The sequence below is a fragment of the Sapajus apella genome, unplaced genomic scaffold (genome assembly GCF_009761245.1).
Source record: "Sapajus apella isolate SASKATOON/1434 unplaced genomic scaffold, GSC_monkey_1.0 scaffold70, whole genome shotgun sequence".
In the NCBI taxonomy this organism is placed as follows: domain Eukaryota; kingdom Metazoa; phylum Chordata; class Mammalia; order Primates; family Cebidae; genus Sapajus; species Sapajus apella.
In genome coordinates this window covers 805,867-819,901 of record NW_022437010.1, presented here as the reverse complement: position 1 = coordinate 819,901, position 14,035 = coordinate 805,867, and the positions used below count along the sequence as shown (strand labels likewise).

At 40.5% G+C, this 14,035-nt stretch overlaps 1 protein-coding gene across 1 annotated transcript in view; it reads left to right on the top strand.

The window, feature by feature from the left end:
• The window catches only part of SYCP2L (synaptonemal complex protein 2 like), a 92,350-nt gene extending 79,905 nt beyond the window's left edge, over positions 1-12,445 (top strand). The window contains exons 27-30 of the mRNA XM_032249951.1: positions 1,747-1,846; positions 1,934-1,992; positions 4,220-4,282; positions 12,031-12,445. Of these exons, the coding sequence (XP_032105842.1) occupies positions 1,747-1,846; positions 1,934-1,992; positions 4,220-4,244 (184 nt within the window). The 3' untranslated portion in view covers positions 4,245-4,282; positions 12,031-12,445. The remainder of the gene's footprint in view (positions 1-1,746; positions 1,847-1,933; positions 1,993-4,219; positions 4,283-12,030) is intronic.
• The last annotated feature ends 1,590 nt before the right edge of the window (positions 12,446-14,035 follow it).

The following is a 14,035-nucleotide window of genomic DNA, read 5'->3' as shown; positions in this document are numbered from 1 at the left end:
CAGTAAGAAAACACCATACACACATTTGCATGTGTACACACACACACACACACACACACACACACACACATACACATACACACACACACACCCCCTTATGACCATGTAACAAGAAATACAAAGGTACCAGGATTTCAGAGGGATGAGGAAGGGCAGTGGCGGGATGGGTTTCTGTAATGATTCGAACTAATTCAGAGTGATTACCATGGAAGTGCTTCCTGAGGGAGGTTTTAGAAACAAAGATTTGAATGGCACCGGGAAGTAGACGTTGTTCCTTGGGGAGAGAATGACCTGCAAATGGAGGAGGAAGAAAAGAATGGTGAGTTGATTTGCTTAACTGAGACAAAAAGTTTCTCAGGATGGAATACATTATTTGAATAGAAATGTTTACTATTTTTCAAAGTCTGGTATGCATGCGATGTCCTTTTAATGTCCAGACAAGCCCATGAAGGACTTTGGATTTGTGGAATTCCCATGATCTCTCAGGGGCGCACACTTATCTGTGTATTCCTTCAGCAAATGCACACTGAGTAACATCAGATACCAGGCCCTGTGCTTGGTTTGAGAGTGAGGTGAGGACGAGTTTTAGGTGCTCTTCATGAAACATTTGACCTAATAGAGGGGTCAAATGGCACATGCTGTACCATGGATGAAGTAGGATGAATAAATAGCATTTGACCTAACTCGAATCATTACAGAAACCCATCCCGCCACTGCCCTTCCTCATCCCTCTGAGATCCTGGCAACTTTGTATTTCTTGTTACGTGGTCATAAGGGGGTGTGTGTGTGTGTGCACGTGCAAATGTGTGTATGGTGTTTTCTTATTGTGGTAAAATACACATAACATGAAATTTACCCTTTTAACTGTTTTTAAGTATGAAATTCAATGGCATTTTAGTAGCAACAATAGACAAGACAAACTATAAGCAAGCAAATAAGAAAGTTAACAAATAAGCAAATATGACCAGTAGACAAAGAATAACGACTCTTCGAAATTTTAAAGCTAAAATGTAGATGTGGGAGAAGAGTGTATTAGCCCATACCTGACCACAAGTTTTCAGAGCCAGCTTAATGCAAGAGAAAGGGGAGCAAGTGGAAGGTAGGAAGGGATGGGGAGCCTCAGTCCCATCTTCCCTGGAGTCATCTGTCCTATTGTTCTCTACTGAAAAAACCCAGCTTCTTCCATGCTGCTGTTGCAAGATGACCTGAGGCCGGTCGGGGTGGCTCATGCCTCTAATCCCAGCACGTTGGCAGGCCTAGGAGGCAGGCGGGATCACCTGAGGACAAGAGTTAGAGACCAGCCTGGCCAACATGGTGAAACCCTGTCTCTACTAAAAATACAAAAAATTAGCTGGATGTGGTGGCATGCACCTGTAGTCCCAGCTGCTCTGGAGGCTGAGGCAGGAGAATCGTCTGAATCTAGGAGGTGGAGATTGCAATGAGCTGAGATAGCACCATTGCACCCCAGCCTGGGCAACAAGAATGAAATTCCATCTCAAAAAAAAAAAAAAAAAAAAAAAAAGAAGAAGAAAGACACCTGAGAGTTGTTTGTATAGTGAGGTTTCCAGGTTGAGGATGAGCAGCTAGGGTCGGTGGAGGGAAGAGAAGGGAGACACCACAGGTTCTCCTGACAAGAAATGTCTGGAGAAGAATCTGAAGTATCCTTGTAATCAGATGACTTACTAAGAATGTCTGCGGTCACATCCAAGCCGTCCCAATGATGTTTACTGCTTTTATGTTTATTAGACTCAGTAAACTAGAGCGCTTTCAAAATTTGGTTCTTCAAGAGTTGAGCAGTCTTAAGAAGGATCTTCAGGCCTTGGAACACCTTGAGGAGGAGGTTCTGGTAAGTTCTTTTTGTTTGGAACGTGTTCTGACTTTGGATCTTTCCAGGGAAAAATAACGCTAACTTAAAGCTTTTGTTCAATCTTAGGAATTCTGGGAGAAACAGTCTGCTGATCTGAAAGCTTTCTGTGATCTGCAAATGCTGAGGTACTTTAAAAGGTGTTCTTTCTAGAAAAATCTTGGTTGAAGTATAAGGTAGTGTTTTAGTTTGATGGTTGAACACACATAACTAGCGGAATAACTGCATTGTTCGAACCAGCCGCTTCTGTAGCACCTCCCTGAGGACAGAGTGAAGCTAACAATAGCAGACAAGAAGCGTAAATCTTGAAAAGCCTAATAGGGTCATGCAAATTTCTGTTTTATTAAAAACCCTGATTGTTTTATTTTTATTTTCTATTTTTTGAGACTGAGTCTTCTTCTATTGCCCAGGCTGGAGTGCATTGGTGCGATCTTAGCCTACTGCAAACTCCGCCTCCCGGGTTCAAGTGATTCTCCTGCCTCAGCCTCCCAAATAGCTGGGATTACAGGGACACACCACCACACCTGTCTAATTTTTGTATTTTTAGTAGAGACAGGGTTTCACCAAGTTGGCCAGGCTGGTCATGAACTACCTTGTGATCCACCAACCTCAGCCTCCCAAAGTGCTAGGATTACAGGCATAAGCCAATGCGCCCTGCCGATTGTTTTATTTTTAAGCAGTATTTTTAAAACTTAAAGTGATTGGATTTTGAGAAAAATGTTTAGGTTTCTAAGTAAACAGTTGATTTTCAGCTACATACCAAATTGTGCTTTTGATAGACTATATTCTATTTATCTTACTCAGTATATATCTAATACAAATATGAGTAAAGTGTATTTTACTCATTTACACATTTTTTTAAACAACAAATGGGTTGATCCTGCTACAGCTTCCTGTACTGTAATTCATCAGTGCATCCTCTGGGGCTGCTCTTTCTATCCACTGGGGATATCATCCAATCTTCTGGAGCCCGAAGAAGGGGAGAGTGGAGTGTGGACTCCTCTGCCCTGCAGGAAAATTCTAGTGTTCTTGTGTCACTCGAATAATCAAAAGAAGTCCCTATATAAATTTAGAGTAGTTAAAGCTAACTATATATATATATATTATGGTGGGTTCTATCTGTGAATATTTTTCATATTAAAAATTGAGACTGATTTTTAAAAATATATTTATTTTAAAATAAACTTTTTCATGTTGATATAAATAACACATTTTTATGAAAAATAACTAGACTTTTCACAGCAAAAAGCATGTGGGGAGAATAGCATTACTTCATGTTTTTGCAAATCTCTTTAATGTCTGGCTTAATAGAAGCTGGTTGGATTCTGTTACCTGTTTCTGAGTTGAATCTCTTGTGAGTCCTATAGACTTTGAGATATTCCACTGTACATTTTTGAGGGAGTAAGACTTTAAAAAGCAAATAATGTCTTAATGTTTTAATCATTATTACCAAAATAATTTTGACTTCACAGAACCTTTGGTTTCTTAGGGATTCCCCAGACACACTTTGAGAACAGCTGATAAAAAGCCACACTGTGTGAAGCACTAGAGATTATTATATCCTCTAGTCTTCTGAAACCTGGGGGATTCATTTATTTTGACTGAAACCCCCAATTTTAGGCAACTGTCTCTTCAAACACTGTAAGATATTAGTTACTATTTCCATTCATCTCCCTTTGATAACAGGCCCTGTGTGAATTTAGAATCCCTTAAAGAACATCCATCTCCTAAATATACCTGCCTCGGGGCTTTGCATTTGTTCTTTTCTCTTCCAAACACCTACAAAAACTTTCCTCTTCCTTGCTGATGAGGGATGATGGTGATTCTCTTAGCTCACACTGAGTGCTTATGGGTGCCTGGCCCTGGGCTGAGTGCTTGATGTGCAAGGGCCTTGCAAGAGGCTAGTAAGCCTCAATCAAGGTCAAACAGGTATCCCTCATCTGTTCTTACATTTTCGTGTCAGTGATGGCCTATGTGTTTTGCTGCCGAAATGAAAAGAATATCCCTCAGTCTGGATTATTTCAAGCCCCTAGCTTAGAACTACAAGGAGTTAACAGATTCAATGCTTTGATGGTGCCCATGAAATATCTCTGCATATGTTGTGGGCCAGTGGTACTGACCGAATGCATAAAATAGAATCAAGTGAACTTGTTAATCTCTTATGTTAATATCCTGGGTTGTTGCTGTCTATAATATAATGTAATATATTATCTGTGAAATAACTCTGATATGTGAGTTTTAACGGTCTGTGATATAAAATGGTCTGTGAAATAACTCGATAGGTGGATGTATGTATGTTCTTGTTTTTAAATTGTCTAATGTGAGTATAATAAGAGATGGACCAATTTCTTCCAGGCTCAATCCAACTAAGCCTTCATAAGGAAAGTCAAAGCCGGGTTTTATGATTGTATCTCTCAGGTAGGTGCAAAGATTTGCATTGTTCAGTGGATGTGAATTGGGGTCAGGGCGGTGGCCAAGCTCTAAAAGATAACGCTTTGTTCATATGACATCTCTGCAGTGGAGCTTCTCCTTCATAGCAATTTCTTCCATCTTAGAAATTATCCTTTTGGGTCTGGTTATTCCTTCAGTAAGAGTTTATGGCCGAATGCTTACCCTGCATCAATCACTATGATGGACATAGAGATAAAGGATGAGTATCCCTCATCTAAAATGCATTAGACCAGAAGTGTTTCAGATTTCAGATGTTTTGGATTTTGGAATATTTGCATATTTGGAATATGCACTGGTTGAGCATCCCTAGTTCAAAAATCTGAAAATCGCAATGCTCCAGTGAACATTTCTTTTGAGTGTCCCATTGATATTTTTAAAATTTCAGATTTTAGAGCATTTTGGATATCAGATTTTTAGATTAGGTTTGTTCAACCTGTCCAATGGGTAACACACAAACTTGTTCAATGGAGGCAACCCCATTAAAAGATATATTTTTTGAAGGGAAATAGAAAAATAGCAAATAAAATAGTGACAAGTAAATAAGTGCTTTGAGGGATATTAACAAGGTGAGAGCAGTGATATGAAGTGTCAGCTTAAGACAGGTTGCTCATCAAAGGTCTCTGAGGAAATGACATTTAATGTGAAGTTTCAGAATAAGAAGAAACTAGACTTGTGGTTTAAAGCAACAGGGTCAGGTGAGGTCATCTCTGAGAAACAGTAAGGGGGGCAGTTATTTGAAGTGAAGTTGGGAGCACGGTAGACCCTCAATGAGGTAAGGCTTCATTGGCCATGTTGAGGAGTTTGAGTTTTATACTAAGAGTTAGAGTAAATATACAGGGTTTTTTTGTGAAGGCATTGATGACCCTAATCTAGCAATAGTATACAAGTACATAAAATAATGGGTGTACAAGTACACAAGATAATCTAGGAATAGATTAGGGTAATCTAGCCTGATTTATATTTTAAGAAAATTACTCTAGCTGTTATGTTAAGAATTGATGGGAGGAATGAAGACTGGGAGAGGAGAGTTCAACCAGAAAGCTTTTTGGGTCCAAGATGGTGGTTTTAAGCAGGAGGATAGCAGTGGAGGTGGTGAGAAATAGAGAGATTTCAGATATATTTTGGAGCTACAGTTAATAAATTGCTGATAGCTGGAAGCAATAGGTAAAGGAAGAAGAATGAAATCAGTCTCCTAGGTTTCTGTCTTTTGCAACGAGATGGATGGTGTTTGTTGCCCATTAGAGAGATAAGGATCCCTCAGAGTGGGAGGAATATGTGGGTCAAGCAGGAACTACAGTTTACTTAATATTTTAACTTTCAGATGTCTGTGCACATCCAAGTTTTGATGAGAGCCTGGAGTAACTGGGCAATTTTCCAGGAAAATACAGTTTAATAAAATGGACTTCTAAATAGATGGGAAACCTTAGCAGAAAAATCTTCATAGAAGAGAGACAAAGTTGTCAAAGAAATACCCTACAAACATGCATATGATCCAGATTACATCGCAGAGGAATTCTACTAGCTTTTTAAAAGAAGGATAGCGTTAGTGCTGTTCAAACATTCTAGCACATAGAAGAATAAAAATTTCCTAATTTTTAAATCAATCTTGTGTTACAATATCAAAATACAACAAAAATTGCAAAGAGAGGTACAGAACAATCTCACTTAAAATAATCACTCTAGGCCAGGTGTGGTGCCTCATGCCTGTAATCCTAGCTCTTTGGGAGGCTGACGCAGGTGGATCACCGAAGATCAAGAGTTCGAGACCAGCCTGGCCAACATGGTGAAACTTCATCTTTACTAAAAATAAAAAAATTAGCCAGGCATGGTGGTGGGCAGGCACCTGTTATCCAAGCTACTCAGGAGGCTGAGGCAGGAGAGTTGTTTGAACCCAGAAGGCAGAGGTTGCAGTGAGCTGAGATCATGCCACTGCACTCCAGCCTGGGCAACAGAGCAGGACTCCATCTCAAAAATAATGATAATAATAATAATGATAATAACCATGCCAAAATTCTAAATAAAATGTTGGCAAACAGAATTTAGCAGGATATTAAAGGAATAGTATGTCATGACCAAGTGAGATTTAGTCCAGGAATGCAAAGATGGTTTGATATTAGGGAATCTAGTAATATATTAATTACTAATAGATCTAGTGAGAAAAATCATTATGGTTGTCTTTATTTCCAAAAGCATTTGAAAATTCTACATCTGTTTTTGAATTTGCATAAAGTCTAACAAAATAGTAGTAACTAGTTACTCTGTAGTATGATAAATCTCAGTCCAAAAGCCAGTATTCTGCTTAATCATGAAATTCTAAATGTATTATTGTAAAATCAGGACCAACGGGTGGGAGATAGAATAACATAAAGATGTCAATTTTCCCTAAATTAGTAAAGAAATTAAATCTACCACTTTCAAAGCCCCAGCAGGGTTATTTTTTGAAATCTGACTGAGTCTAATGTATAAGGACAAGGAGAGGACAAAAAGTAGATAGAACATGATTGAAAAACAAATCAGAAAAAAGTATTGGTACAAGTCCAGAGCAATTAGAAGTGGGCGAAAGGCCAGGAAGATGTGGTCAGAATGTGGGATGTTGAGAAGCAAGACGTCTGTGATGACTGTAGGTTGGGTGCACATAGCTGTGGTGGCACTGAAGAAACTACTAGAGGAGGGAAGGAGTTGAAGAACCAAGAAGTCAGAGCTTGAAAGCAGAGACTTCATGACGGTACTGTAATTACTGCTAACCTGATAGAAACCAGGGCCCAATGGACAAAGGGGCCAGGAGGCTGATAGTAGAATGCAAATGGATGACATAAACATCAGCAGGGAGGTTTCTATGAGAGTCAGAGTCATGCCCTCGTGTGGCAGTGGGAAGCAAGAAGAATGCTACCCCTCTGCCTGGCCAGGAAGTCATGGAATATCAGAGGAAAAAAAAGCTTTTAGTTGAGTCAGGGTGTCGGGGAGGTGGTACCTTCAAAAACCAGCCATGTTTTAGTTAAAGAGGAGAGGAAATATTTTCTTCTAGAAGAGGCTGAGGATATTTTTTTTGCTGCTGACAGCTTGAATTGTAGGGGCAGAAGAGGAAGACCTCAGGGAGTGGGGAAGGCAGGGAAGAGCAGTAGATAGACTGGGTTCAGGAGGACGTGTACACACAGCATCAGGTGAGGGCATGGGTGATGATGACTGTCTTTCAGCAGCTACTAAAGCAAGGGGATTTGAGACCAATGGAACTGACTCTGAGGCTTTCAAAGGAGGGAGTTTATAGTTATTGCTGAGAGCCCTCTGCTTTGCTGATGGTCCATCAGCTCATGGTGCCACCACTTTGTGAGTTTTCTGGCATAGTCGTGGAGGCTCACAGAGTAAATAAGGATGGAATGTGTGAGACAACCACCAACTATTCTGTTCTTGGATACAGTCTATTTAAGGATAGCAACCCTCTTACCCAGCTGGATTCTTTGAATATTATTTTGTTCATTCCCACAGCATTTAATAACAGAGCTTTTTATACAGATATCAACTTGGGGATTTCCTTAAATTTAGAGGTCTAAAGTAGATATTGTAAGCAGACTCCATATCCAAGTATATTTTTATAAGGATGTAATTCCATTTACCTTGAAGAGTATAGTAATTATTTTTGCAAAACATGGATTTGGTTTAATTTTAACTTGAGATTAAATGAAATAGATGGATTTTTTTTAAACTGCTTTCATGTCCAAGACTGTGCTTTGTTATTTTTGACCTGATAATTCCACTTCTAAGAAATTATCTTAAAGATCAAATTGGACATGTACAAAGATATGTGCAATAATATATATTACAAACTTGATCGTAATAGGGAGATAATGGAAAGTGCCTAGATGCTCAGCTAAAAATAGTCATATGATATGCCAGGTAGCCATTACAAAGAAAGATTTAGATGATACTGACTTGAGAAAATGTTTAACAGTAAGTGAAAAATCGCAAAGTAGCATATATGAGATGGTCCCACTTGTATGAAATGTTATGAGAGTATGCGTATGCTCATTACTCAATAAACAGCTAAGTCTTTTGGGTGCCAGGGACTGTCTTAGATGCGAGGGTAGAATAATATCCACAAGGTCCCTGACCTCATGGTGTATGTACTATAGGGTTGAGTGGTGGTAATTAAGGAAACAGATGAGGATTCATGCCAGTGCTAAGAAGGAAAACACTGTGGATACCAGAAAGGCTCACAGCATGGGAGGATGAAAGGTCCAGTGGAACCTCTCTCAGGAGGTGACATTTGAGGTAAAATCTGAAGGCTGAGCTGGAGCCAGTAGCAAGGAAGGCTGAGGAAGTCCATTTCAGAGGTCATGGCCCAGGCAGATGTTCCGAGGTTAAGTATATTAATATACTAATATACTTAGTATAGTCTAAGAATTTAGGGAGAGCCCAGTAGAAGGAGCAAGGGCAGAGTACATAAGATGAAGTTAGGAGGGATATGGGTGGGGATGGTGGGGTAACTCAGGACCTTATAGGCCATGCCCACGGTAAGGAGTTTGGATTTTATTCCAATTGCAATTAGTGGGTAATAGTCAAAGGGCTATTTTCAAAGGCATGTGTGTTTTGGGGTGAAGAATTGGATGATGTGGGCAGTAGAGAAGGATCTGGAAGGATTGCTGATGGCTTGGATGTGACAGGTGGGAAAAGGCAGGATCAAGGACAACTTCTAGGTTTGCGGCTTGAGCAACTCGGTGAAAACCGGTGTCACTTAGGGAGGTGGGGGAGATTGGGGAAGGTCCGGTTGATTGACTGGAGGGGGATGAGGACTGATATGAAAGGAGAGATTCAGGACATACATTCCATATGTGGTTTCAGCATCTGAATGGCACTGTCATGTGGGTTCCTGGATATCTGAGACTGAAGCTCATGGCTGGGGGCTGGACATAGACTGAATGAGTTGACCTAGGGATTCGGTATAGAGAGGTCAACATTCCTGGGCTACTCCAGTGTGTTGAAGTCAGGTAGGGGAGTTGAAGCCCGCAAAAGAGGATGAGAAGGAATGACTAATGAGATAACCCGGCTGTGGGAGGGTGGTTACGGCAGACAAGAATTTGCATGTATTTATGTAATTGCATGTGAAGTAAGAGGTTGAGATTCTAAATGGATGTTCTAGAAATGTCAGCTGGGTTTATTTCTGTGTGGTGATATTTAAAGTAAATTTAATTTCTATCTTAGGCCGTTCTGTGTTTTTACAACTTATTGAAAGATAGGAATTACTTTTGTGTAATAAACTCAAACAACATAGAAGTTTATAAGGAGCTAATTTTTTTTTCCCTCTCTCCAGCCTTTTCTCTTATCCATGATCCAGAGATAACCACCACTTGAAAGTTGGGAGTATATTCTTCCAAAGGTTTATTCTGATGCTTACACAAGAATGTACATACGTATTTACATATGTATACGTGTATGATTTTGTTTTTGTTTTAAGATTGAGTTTTGCTCTTGTTGCCCAGGCTAGAGTGCAATGGCGCAATCTCAGCTCATTGCAACTTCCTCCTTCCAGGTTCAAGCGATTCTCCTGCCTCAGCCTCCTGAGTATGTGGGATTACAGGCACCTCCTACCCATACCTGGCGAAGTTTTTGTATTTTTAGTAGAGACAGGGTTTCGCCATGTTGGCCAGGCTGGTCTCAAACTCCTGACCTCTGGTGATCCACCCACCCCAGCCTCCCAAAGTGCTGGAATTACAGGCGTGAGCCATTGCACCTGGTCTATGTATATGTTTTAGTGATGGGCTAAATATATATTCTTTGTTCACTCAGCAGTAAAAATAGGACTCGCCTCTAAGGCAGCAATATAGATCTTGTCTTTTTTAATAACTGCAAAATTGTTTATAAACATCCTATAACTTATACATTGTTTTCCCTATGATGAATAGCCAGGTTATTTTTAATTATTATTAAAAAACTTATAGTGAATATCTTTGTATACCTATCTTGAATTAATTACATTACAGAGGAAAAAAACTGTTTTCTTTTGACGAAACAGCAATAACAACAAATCTTCAAAATAGGACTAAAAGAGGATATTAAAAAGAGACTAATCTGGGCTAAGAATATTGGAATAATTCCCAGCTCCAATAGAGAATTGGATTAAATGTGAATTAAATGCGCATCTTATATTTGGTCACATGTGACAGAAATTGGACTCTGGCAGCTAAGACAAATAGGGCTTTTATTTTTTTCCCTGTGAAGAGCAACAAGGTGGTCGAGGGCTGGTGGTATAGCAGCTTTAGTCATTAGATACCTGGGTTCTTTGAGGGTTTTGCTTGACCCCTCTTTGTGTGACTCGGGATTTGATGGGATTTTGTAATCACAGCATGGCTGTTTTACCTCTAGGTATCTTTTCTATACCCCAGGCAGGAAGAAGGGGTTGAGTAAAAGTAAAAGGTAAAAGATGTGTACCAACACCCTCCCTCTTTTCATTTTTTAGTTATCTAGTTTATTTTGAGATGAGGCCTTGCTATGTTGCCCAGGCTGATCTCGAACTCCTGCGCTCAAGTGATCCTCCTGCCTCAGCCTCCCCAAATGCTGGGATTGTAGGTGTCTGCCACCATGCCCAGCTCCCTCCCCACTTTTTTAAATCGGGGAAACAGTTTTCCTGGAAGCCCAAGCTGATATATTTTTTTGTCTGCATCTTAGTGGCCAGAACTAGATCACACGGCTCACCCTCGTTACTAGGGAATCTGGAGAGGTGAAAATTTGACTGAGTATGTCACAGCATTCCCCAAAAGTGGGGGCTTCTGTTAATAAGGAAACAGGGGAGGACAGGTGTTGGATAGGTAACTAGAAATGTCTGTCATGCCTGAATTAAACTACACATGCCACACACAGAAAAAAATGGAGAAATAACTTACATTGCACAGGTGATTCTGCCATTCTTCTCAATAGGCATGTGCCCTGAAGTGTAGGTGTGATGGAAGAATCTGTTCCTTCAGTTGATATCAGCTCCTACCAACCTCTTATTTATGGACATCTGATTGGGCTGATAAGCAGGGCACGGTGGCTCATGCCTGTAATCACAGCACTTTGGGAGGCTGAGGTGGGCGGATCACCTGAGGTCAGGAGTTTGAGACCAGCCTGGACAATGTGGCGAAACCCCGTCTCTACTAAAAATATAAAAGTTAGCTGGATGTGGTGGTGCACACCTGGAATTCCAGCTACTTGGGAGGCTGAGGCAGGAGAATTGCTTGAACTGGGAGGCAGAGGTTGCAGTAAGCCAAGATCATGCCACTGCACTCCAGCCTTGGCAACAAAGTGAGACGCCATCTCAAAGTAATAATAATGATAATAATTGGGCTGATTGCCAATCTGGTTACTAACAACATGGAGTTTTCCTAGTGTGGCCCCTGAAGCCAGGCCACCCACTTCATCTGATGCTATAACAAAGAAAGAGCTGTCTTATCTCCAGCATCCAGCAAAATCACCTGCTATATTAGACTATCGAGAGATGGCATGTACATCTTCAGAGTGGCATGTGTTGAAGAGATTTCTGAGGATAACCAGGCAGTTTCCACTGAGAACACTGATATGTAAGATGCTTGACAACCATGTGAGATGCTTCACTGAATACCTGAGTTAGTGACGTGGAGGATAAAAAGGAGTGATGCTCATATTGGCTCACGGGGTTCTTAGGGACCAAGAGGCGGACAGTTCCGCCTTGAGTAATTACTGCTTTCCTTTTCCTTTTCTGCCAGCCTGGGCCACCTGCAGAGGAAGATAAAGAGCAAGGTTGCTGTTGGCTTGGGCCACGTTAGCCAGACTTCGGTGCTTGGTATGCATTCGGTGCTCAGTATGCATTCAAACTCCTCCACTCCAAATAGCATCCCTGGGACCTGCCGAGTTCAGATGGAAAATATGTTGGTAGTTTGCAATTGTGTTATTATCCATGTGTTCATAAAAATTAACCTTTTGTATTAAAATTTGGTCAGATAGTATTAATAGAATGTTCAAGGTGTTAAACAACTTGGAGCGGTGTTGCTTTTTTAATAATTATAAAAGTAAAGTGGACTTTTTTTGTTGGAGAAGTGTCTTCAAGTTTTTTGTATCTCCAAGAGGTACATTAAACTGTGTATACAGGAGAAATTTGAGTTGAAGATGATGAAAATAGCACAGGTGAGAATGGTGGTTTTACTTTTTTATTGATTTTTTATTTTCTAGAGTCAGGGTCTTGCTCTGTAGCCCAGGCTGGAGTGCAGTGGTAAGATCCTAGTTCACTGCTGCCTCCAGCATCTGGACTTAAGTGATCCTCCTGCCTTAGCCTCCTGAGTAGCTGGGACTACACGTGTGCACCACCACACCATACCCTAGTTTCTGATTTTTTTTTTTTTTTTTTGTAGAAACAGAGTCTTGTTATGTTGCCCAGGCTGATCTCAAACCCCTGGGCTCAAGTGATCCTTCCACCTCAGCCTCCCAAAGTGCTGGGATTCCTGGCATGAGCCACCATGCCCAGCCTGTGGTATGTTTTGAAAATAAACTTATTAGGAGGTCTCATTTGATCTGCAAATATTCTCATTTCTCCAGCACTTCAACCAAAGTGTTACCTTTAGCAGAGGAGAAATATTCACCACATGGTTATGAATTACTAAATGATGAAGTTTGAGGGCATGCAGTTGCACAAACAGTTAAGCCTTTGAATTTATTTTGGAAAAATGAAGCCTACATAATTTAAGGCCATCTACAAAGTAACTTTGTTCATGACTGGATAAGTGAAGTGAAAGACTGCAGACTGAATACTTTATTCATGATGTAATAAAACTTAGTTACATTATGTAGGTTATTTGTAGTTTATATTGCCTAAAACAATGTTTATAATTTCAATTTTGCCATCTTTTTTCTTTATAATTTTTTTTTTTGAGACAGATTCTCACCCTGTTGCCAGGCTGGAGTACAGTGGTACCATCTCGGCTCACTGCAACCTCCACCTCCCAGGTTCAAGTGATTCTCCTGCCTCAGCCTCCCGAGTAGCTGGGATTACAGGCACGCACCACCATGCCCAGCTAATTTTTGTGCTTTTAGTAGAGACAGTGTTTCACCATGTTGGCTAGGATGGCCCTGATCACTTTGACCTTGTGATCTACCACTTTGGCCTCCCAAAGTGCTGGGATTACAGGCGTTGAGCCACCACGCCCAGCCAAGAGCACTTATTTTTTAAATCAAAAAACATGAATGAGGTTAACTAATTTCATTTCATTTAGGTATATCCAGTTCAGACCTCACAGTTTCTCGTGACCTGGGAGTATATGGATTTCAGTGCCATTACATGGACTGTCTTCATCGAAGTACATCTGAAGAATTTATGACTTTCAGTACCTAGTGAGCATATATCTGAGCACTGTTCTCAACAAATCCTTGAGTTAGCTGACGTGGAGGATGGTAGGATGGATAAGACACTATCTTAGCTGGGAAGAAATTAGTCTAGAGAGGATAGTAAGACACCCAGATCACTGTAAATCAAGGCTGTATGTGACAAGTGTTAAAATGAAGTGTAAAGTGAGTGCCATCAGAGTTATGAGGAGGGAGAAGTCATTTTTGTTGGGGTGAGCAGGATGGCTTCCTGGAGGGAGGGGGATCGCTTGGAGTAGATCTTGAAGGATGAAGGAGGTTTTTTCTAGGATTAGGAAAGAGGTGCTATCATGAAAATGAGAAGAGAGGAAGAAAAATACAGAATTTGTTTGAGGCCGTAATACTATGGAGTATTGG